This window comes from Stegodyphus dumicola, chromosome 3, assembly GCF_044657685.1.
Source record: "Stegodyphus dumicola isolate Sdum_Otavi_A_Nest chromosome 3, ASM4465768v1".
NCBI classification, from domain to species: domain Eukaryota; kingdom Metazoa; phylum Arthropoda; class Arachnida; order Araneae; family Eresidae; genus Stegodyphus; species Stegodyphus dumicola.
Window position 1 is genome coordinate 200,067,117 of NC_140770.1, and position 9,265 is coordinate 200,076,381.

At 33.7% G+C, this 9,265-nt stretch overlaps 1 protein-coding gene across 1 annotated transcript; it reads left to right on the top strand.

Moving 5' to 3' along the window:
- The first annotated feature begins 4,559 nt into the window (after positions 1-4,559).
- Positions 4,560-5,258, top strand: LOC146998243 (uncharacterized protein F54H12.2-like). The gene has a single exon (XM_085812478.1). The coding sequence runs from the start codon at positions 4,560-4,562 to the stop codon at positions 5,256-5,258; it is 699 nt and encodes a 232-aa protein (XP_085668604.1).
- Positions 5,259-9,265: the final 4,007 nt, after the last annotated feature.

The window sequence follows — 9,265 nt, forward strand, 5'->3', positions numbered from 1 at the left end:
ACGATTAACGCTTCGTCGCAGCGTCTCAAAAAACTCTAACTGCACTCGGACGTCAAAAATGATTGATGCAGTACACAAGCAGCTCGGCGAAATCAAACCATCTGTCCAGAATATATCCAAACGCCATACGTCAAGAACCTAGAGTTTGTTATAGAAATTCAACTCTCTGAAGCCCATGTAAAAAAAAAAAAAGAATAACAAGTAGTAATGACAATAATGACCAAAATAATTCCGAAGAAATTACAAAAAATCAATCATTCACATTCATTAAAATTTAAAAAATATTTGTTAGCCGATTCAAACATTGTTTATTGACACGTCTGCAGCTTCCTGACCGAAATTTGGGATATCTAAGAATATCTTGTAAGGATCTTAAGTTTTACTAACGTTTATTTTATTTTAAATCTTTACTATCACTTCTTATTTTCTACTTCCGGCCAGAATTATAAGCGTTAAGGTTTTTATGCAAAGTTTGTCTGGCGAACGCCAAGTATTTAAGTTGTGGCTTTTTGCCAAACGAGAGAGAGGAAGCAGTGAGGCCGCTTACCTTAGAAGTTACGCAGTTGCTTGTTGCCTTCCAGGCCAGAGGTTTTAATCCTCTTGATAAATTTAAACGTATTGTAGTGTTCACAGTTCTCTGTACTACATACGCTTCCTGTTAATATAAGGCCAATCTTCCACGTTTATTATTCTAAAGTTAAATTAGAGTTTAGTTTTATTTTTATACTTTTACGTTTTGACCCCAAGTAGCGGGTCGGTGTATTCCGAAGTACGGAAGTCATTGTAAATAGAGAAAAATAAAGGGTTTAGTATACCCTTCTTGTGTATCCTGTTTACTTCCCACAGTTTTGAACATAGCTTTAGTAAGCTCTCTGTTCCGAGTCAGGTCCTTGCATGTTCCCGAAGAAGGTTAGAAGGAACATTGACCCTGATAGTGGCGCCCAACGAAGAAGAATAACCATGGCCGAGTTTCAAGAACCTGTGCTGCCTGCAGAAACGGCTCAGAATCCAGAAATGCCAGCTGCCGCAGTAGTATAAAAATACGGGTTCTGCTGCATGGGGTGTGGGGTGTGGGCGTGGTCAATGACGTCACACAGAGGGCGGGGCCAAAGGCAACGTCATCACACTAGTAGGCGGGGTTTCGAGTGGAGTTGAGGTGTTCGTAGACTGCTGATTGAGTTGTAGACCTCCTGCTTTTCATTTAAAGTTAGTTTTTTTTTTAAATTGGCAACGGGGTCATGGCGTCCGCTAGGGATGAAAAATGAAAATAATCTATTTAGGAATTGCTCATGGCGTCCTCTAGGGACGAAAAAAGAAAATAATTTATTTAGAAGTTTCTTTTATTAAAAAAATGTTGTATGATTCAAAATATAGAATTGAACTCTCAAACAAAATATCTCACCAGCTCAGTAGTTTGAAGATTTTAACCACTAAGCTGACAAGATACATTCAGATTCAGGTAAAAAAAGCCTATATAAGATAATGGAATTTGAATCAGCTCATCAATTGCAATTATGCCTGCCCCAGGAGAAGCCACCGTTGCGGTGTGTTTATACACTGTTTTATGTGTTATTTTATCATCCATCTATATTTTTACAGAATTTCATAAAATTCCTATTGATTTTACGCTACGTCTTAACGACAGTGGGAATTTATCATTATCCATATGAAGAATAATTCAATAGGTTATGAATATGAATTTATCGTATCAGGATCCGGCTCATGTTGCAAGTTTTGGTGGTGTTGAAGCTTTACATCGTGCTGCAGGAGGTAAAGTTTCCAGGAAAGAGATTCAAACATGGTTAGAGGGAATAGATGCGTACACTCTTCACAAACCGATTCACCGAAAATTTCCAACGAATAGACTAATCGTGTATTCTATAGATCAACAATGGCAAGCTGATTTAGTGGATGTTTCACATTTACGTGATCATAATGATGGTTATCGATATATATTAACCTGTATTGACATATTATCCAAATATGCATGGGCTGTTCCTCTGAAACAAAAGAGAGGAGAAGATATTGTGAAAGCGTTTCAAAAAATAATGAGTCAACGTAAACCAAAATTCCTTCAAACGGATCAGGGCACCGAATTTAAAAATAAAGTGTTTATAAAATTTTTAAAAAGAAATCAAGTTAAACTTTTCAATACATTCAATACTACCAAAGCATCCGTGGTGGAAAGGTTTAATCGCACTTTGAAAACAAAAATGTGGAAATACTTTACGACTCGAAATACGTATAAATATGTAGATGTCTTGGACAAATTAATAGAAAGTTATAATGCTACTTTTCATTCAAGTATAAAGCGAGCTCCCATAGAAGTCAATTCAGAAAATGAGAGTGATGTATGGTTTACCTTGTATGAAGATCATCCTTCTAACGTTTCTAAATGTATATTCGCTGTAGGAGATGTGGTACGTGTTTCCAAACTAAAGCTTACTTTCGAAAAAGGCTATGAAACCAATTGGACGGAAGAACTATTTGTGGTGACAGAGTGTGTTAAAAGACATCCAGCCGTGTATAGAATTAAAGATTTACTTGGAGACTCAGTAAAAGGAACGTTTTATGCACAAGAGTTGCAGAAAGTGAGACTGAAAGAGCTATATCGCATTGAAAAAATTTTAAAGAAACGTATGCGTAAGAAACAGACAGAATACTTTGTAAAATATCGTGGTTATCCCGACAAATTCAATCAATGGGTTCCAGCTTCTAATTTACTCTCAATATAAAGTGTGAGAAAATATTGTATCCGAATCATTTGTGAAAATGAGTTTCTACGTAACACTTCCGAGCGAATAGCTCTATGAATTATTTCCCCGAAAATAAAATTTCACATTTTATAACACGTTTACCTGTTCCCATTGAATTAAAAGGTATGTGGGAAGTTGGTTTGGTTGAATTGCTATATCCGCACACATGGCACAATGTGAATGCAGACAATAACTTAATTGGATTTGTTTTAGAGAAAGATGGTGAAATGTTAGGTCGTAGATTACCTCCAGGATGTTATGAAACAGTACCTGATATTTTAAAAGCTATTTATATTAAAGAACATCAAAACAAAATAATATTTAATTATAACCCAGTAACAAAACGAGTGAAAATCAAAGTGAAAAATAACGCTAAAGTGATTTTACATGATGGGTTAGCACAAATGTTAGGTTTTGAACCTATGGAAATTACATCTACAGATGATAGTTCCGAAACTGTTGTAGAAAGTCCTTTTGCAGCCGACCCCTGTGCACATTATCGTGTATTAATGATATATACGGATATTGTAGAACCTCAAATCGTAGGAGATGTTTTAGCTCCTCTTCTTCGAATTGTAAGAGTAACTGGTAGCGATGGAGAAGTGGTGAGTGCACTATTTGATAGACCTCATTATTTACCTGTGAATCGGAAAATGATAAACACTTTGGAAATCGATATAAGAACGCATATGGGAGCATTTACGCCATTTGAACGAGGAAGGTCATACGTGAAACTTCATTTCCGTCAAAAATACTTGTCATAATGTATGTACCTTATCAGTGTTGTCAAAAATCTTTTGAAGATTATTATGTACAACAAACAGGACATGGATTGAATTATTATCAAGGTAATCTTTATCAGAGAGGATACGGATTAGGGGGTCTATTCAGATCCTTCTTTCGCGCTGCCGTACCTCTTATTAAATCAGGAGCCAAAGCAATTGGAAAACAAGTATGGCATAGTGGACTGAATTTGTTAAATGATGTATCACAAGGACAAGATGTAAAAGAGGCTGCTAAGCGTCGACTGAAAGAAGCCGGAAATATATTAACGGATAAAGCTGCTACTAAAGTGAAGAACATGATTGGTTCTGGACGAGTCAATAAAAAGCAGAAACGTAGGAAAAAGCGTACCATTTCTCACCGATCAAAGAAGGTGAAAGCACAGGATATTTTCTCTTAAAAAAAAAGTATGACTTCGTATATACATCGAGACTCTCCCGTTTGCGTCAAATCTGAATTAGATTTATTTACCATTCCTCCTACGCAAACAGCTATAGAAAAAGGACAGTTTGTGGAATATCACCCTCTCGCAAATATACGAGATGGAGGACCTATCGAATTTAATATTTCTGGCAGTGGTGAAGACTATATTGATCTAGCTGCTTCTTATATACACGTGTTACAAGTTAAAGTAGTTAAGGCAGACGGATCCAATCTAACAGACAAAGAACCGGTTGCCCCTGTAAATTTATTTTTACATTCTCTCTTTTCGCAAGTAGATGTAAGTTTAAATGAAAGAAACATTTCATTTGCGACAAATACCTATCCCTATAGAGCCTTCATCGAAACATTATTGAATTATGGGGAAGATGCAAAGAAAAGTTTACTCATTGCGAAGGATTTTTCCAAGACACTTCACCTAATAAAATAGATGTCTTAGCTCAAGATGCGGATGCTGGACTAAAAGCTCGCGGTGAACTTATAAAAAACAGTCAAAGTGTGGATTTGATAGGACAATTACATTGTGACATTTTTCAACAAAATCGACTCATGTTAAATTTAGTTGATGTGAAAATTAAAATGGTGCGTAGTAAATCTGCTTTCTGTCTAGTTTCTACTGAGAAAGATGCCGATTATAAAGTGATCTTGGATCATGCTTCTTTGTTTATCAGAAAAGTAAAAGTAAACCCTGGAGTCTCTCTCGGACATGTAAAAGCGTTGGAAAAAAGTTCTGCTAAATACCCTATAGATCGAGTATTATGCAAAGCATATTCAGTATCTAAGGGAAGTTGGTCTTTTATGCAAGATAATGTATTTTTAGGATTGATGCCCAAGCGAGTCATTATTACCTGTGTAGAAAATGCTGCAATGAATGGACAATATTCAATGAATCCCTTTCTGTTTGCCCATCATCATGTCAACTTTATATCGATTTATGTAGATGGACAACCCGTTCCATGTAAACCAATGGACCTTGATTTCGAATCTAATCATTATGTGCGTGCTTACCACAGTTTATTTTCTGGATTTAATCGCGACAAAGGCATCTATTTATCTCGAGAAGAATTTGTGAAAGGACATGTGTTATATGCTTTCGATTTAACTCCAGATATGTGTGATGGATCTCATTTTAACTTACAGCATCAAGGTAATTTGCGAGTAGAAATTAAATTTGTTAAAGCTCTCTCTGTGACTCTCTCGGTGCTAGTCTATGCAGAATTTCAAAACGTGATTGAAATAACAAAATCTCGTCATGTACTTACTATGCGATTTTGCTAATTAAGCAATGGACAGCCTTGAAATAAACAGAGCGCTCTCTCAGAATGCAAAGATACGAAAAGCATTTCTGGGAGTTTTTGCAAGTGATCGACTCCCTATCGAGATCAAGAAATATCCAAGTTGCTTTATAGCTAATGTAGATCGTGCATCTGAATCCGGTAGTCACTGGTTAGCCTTTTACATTTCATCCCCACAGCATTTGGAATTTTTCGATTCCTATGGACATGACCCATCCTATTTTCCTGGACCGATAACCAAGTATGCAGAACGATTTCCACAGATGGACTTTAATTCGATGACTCTCCAAACTAATGTAACAGCAGTATGTGGTCAATATTGCATATACTATTTACACTGTAAATGTCGTGGACAATCTCTCAATGATATATTGTTATCTTTCATACCTCAACATATATCTAATGATATTAAAGTATATAATTTTGTAATCAAGAAATTTCATGTAAGATCTTCTTTCTATCAATAAATACATTTAAACTTTATACATTATGTGTCTTGTCTCATTTAATATGGAATTTCCAAAGCTACAACATCCTTTCACAATGGTGATTTCGGGACCCACTGGATGTGGGAAAACCTATTTTGTACGAGAACTGTTAAAGTATAAAGAGGAAATGTTTTCAACGATTCCCGATAAAGTAGTATGGTGTTATGGAATTTACCAACCTCTGTATAATGATATACCGAATGTTACTTTTGTCGAAGGTTTACCAATTAAATATCAAGAATATTTAGGTTCCAACACATTATTCATCATAGACGATTTGATGAGTGAGTGTGGGAATGATAAACGTCTGACTAACTTATTTACAAAAGGAAGTCATCATTTAAATTTAAGCGTTATTTTTATCACACAAAACTTTTTTCACAAGGGAAAAGAAATGCGTGAAGTGACTTTAAATGCACACTATTTGATTTTGTGTAAAAACAGAAGAGATGTCAGTCAAATCGTACATTTAGGAAAACAGCTCTTTCCGCGTCATTTAAAGTTTTTTCAAGAAGTATATGAAGATGCAACCAAGAAACCTTTTTCTTATTTATTCATTGATCTGCGCAGTGAAACTCCGGAAGAATTACGTTTACGCACCCAAATTTTACCTAACCAAGTACAGTATGTTTATCAAATGAAACATTATTAAAAAATAATAAAAACAACAGCTTTATAAAATGCATCATCATTTTATAAAATGACGCTGGTCAAGAAACAGCTAAGACAGTTACAGCTGTTAAACATTTGTCCGTTAAAGTTACGGAAACAGCTATTAAAGAAAATTAATATCAATTGCATAAAAGCTATATGCGAATGTAGTTTAAACATACTCAAAGGAAACGTTCCATTGTCGGAGCAACAAAAGAAGTCTCTCTGTAAGCATAAAACAACTTTACGAAAATTAGGAAATCGTAAGATTTCTGTTGTGAAGAAACGAAAATTAATTTTACGAAAAGGAGGTTTTCTAAACGTTTTGATTCCTGCTGCTCTCAGTGTTCTTACAGGACTAATCAATGGAGTTCACTAAGAAATATGTGTTAGTTCCAGAAGAGATGATGACAAAGCATACCATTTCTGATAAACAGTTAAGTGAATTGGATAAAGCCATGATGCATATTTTAAACAGTTCAGTTGACGATCGTTAGAAAATAGTGCGTTATTATGAACTTTTACAAAAGAAATTGAACTTAAAGGAATACAATTCACCCTTTAAACCTCCTAAAGACGACTCACAAAATTCTTTAGACGATTCAGCTGAGATCAAGAAAGTGAAAGAGGAAGAAGCCCCTTCATCTGTGACAGACGGCGACAAACAGATGACTGTAACTGATTATTCTACTGTTATCTTAGACAGTGTACCTTTACGAATGAGAAGAAAAGCACAAAATGCATTAGCTATTTTAAAGCGACATCCTGATATTCTTAAGTGGAATCATAAAGGCGAGGTACTTTATCATAAGGAAAAAATTAAGCACTCAAATATTATAGACTTATCCAATATCATTTTTACAACCAAAAAGAAAAAGATTAATATTCCTGCTAAAAACGAATTTTTAAAAGCCTTGACTGAAATCAACATGCCAATGGATTATATCAAAAATGAAAATTTACAGAATCATGATGTTAATATGAAAAAAAAAATATTGCATGTTAAATCTGTAAAACATATACGTTCTCCACGAAAATGGGAACCTTATTAAATGAATAAAATCATTATTTTTATATATAGACTCTTTCTTCTCTCTACAATCAATATTTGTTTTACATCGTTTTTAAATGTTATGAAAAACATTCATTTCACCAAGAAGCTTTTACCTTTCAATACATTTATTTTCAAAGAATAAATTTCTGTATTATACATAAAATATACTTGGAATTTTCTTTCATTAGTTAATGTCAAATTAACAGCAATATCCATTTACTGACATTTGATATACACGTTTGCTTTAAAATTAAAACAAAATTTCAATATATTTCTATTAAAAACATAAGGAAAAAAAAATAGTCATAACATCAACCAAACACAGAAATTTAAATAGAATAGCTGTACTTATATCAATGCATTTTTATAATCTTCATAACATTTCGATTCAAAAAACCTATCACAAAATAAATGAACAATTTTTTCCTGCCTTAAAGAATCTCTTATATTTTTAAAATTAATACATAAAAATATATCTTCACCAATATAATTCATCAACACTTATCGTAATACATTCTTGTCTTGTCTTGTTTGGGAAGGACAGTCTGTCCGGCGTCATATGTATATTACGTTATCAGGGTAAGATAGGTTAATGGAAAACTCTGATAATCACTGAAAACTTATTTGAAAGAGTTGTTATTCTTAAGTTTGACATTACATATATGCATAAGGGGAATCTTAAAAGCATCATCCACTTATCATGATAGAGTAATGGAAAATTTCTAAAACTCTGATAATCATATGCGAAAGAATGTATTATCTTAAGGTTGTTGTTGCTATTCCAAGTTTGACAATACATACATAAGTGAAGGAAGATCCTTGATAAGCGTTGTAGACTTCACGTTATCATGATAAGGGTTAATGGAAGTTGAAGTTGTATTCGAAAGAAAGGGTTATCCTGGTTCAGATTACACAAATCTGGAATGTTGGAGAATATTCTTTAATCCTTATAAAACGCTGCGTCAGAAATGGAAGAAGTCAGTTCGCTCGACAATCTCGGAAAGAGCAAGTCTTCCTGATTAATATTTTCTAAATTGAAAATGTCAACTTTTGAAAATGATGTTGCTGGAGATCTGATAATCAGTATGGTTCCGGAACATGTAAGTTTTTATAAAATATTTTATTTTGCAAAAATTATTTTAGGGTGGATCATTCCTTCAGGACCTCTTATGTGAGGGAAAAGTTTTAAAATGGATTATTACAGATTAAGTTTTTCAGTTTGTTAGGTATGTTTTACATGATTTACGGTGTGAATTTTTAGTATCAGTGTATGTTTTGAAGTTTTAGTACCTCATTCGAAAGTTTAAACTTATAACGTGAACTTAGTTAACTCTGATAAATGTTTCTTGAAGAGGTATTGATATTTAATTACATATGTATAGTTGTGATTTTTGATATTACATTTTCAGTTTTATGTATTGCATATAATTTGCAAAGTTGTTGTGTTTTAAGAAAGGTAGCGGTACGGTATCAGAAAATGTAGTATGTTAACAATAATTCTTCTCCTTTACACGCTTAAGACATGAATGAATCTTAAATTCCGAAATAACTATGTTTCTCAGTACTTGAAATGCAACGTAAATCCATGTATACATTAAATGTTAGAAAAGAAAAAATATCGGTAGTTAGTTAAATATTTTAGATACACACTTTCTATTGAAAATATATTCTCGTTTTGGGGTAGAAGAATTCTATTTGTTATCTTTTAAGTAACGATACAATTGGCAATCTTGCTTTGTGACTTTAACCAGCTTTGCACACGTGACCCTTTTGTGAAGAGTTTCTACCTGATCATTA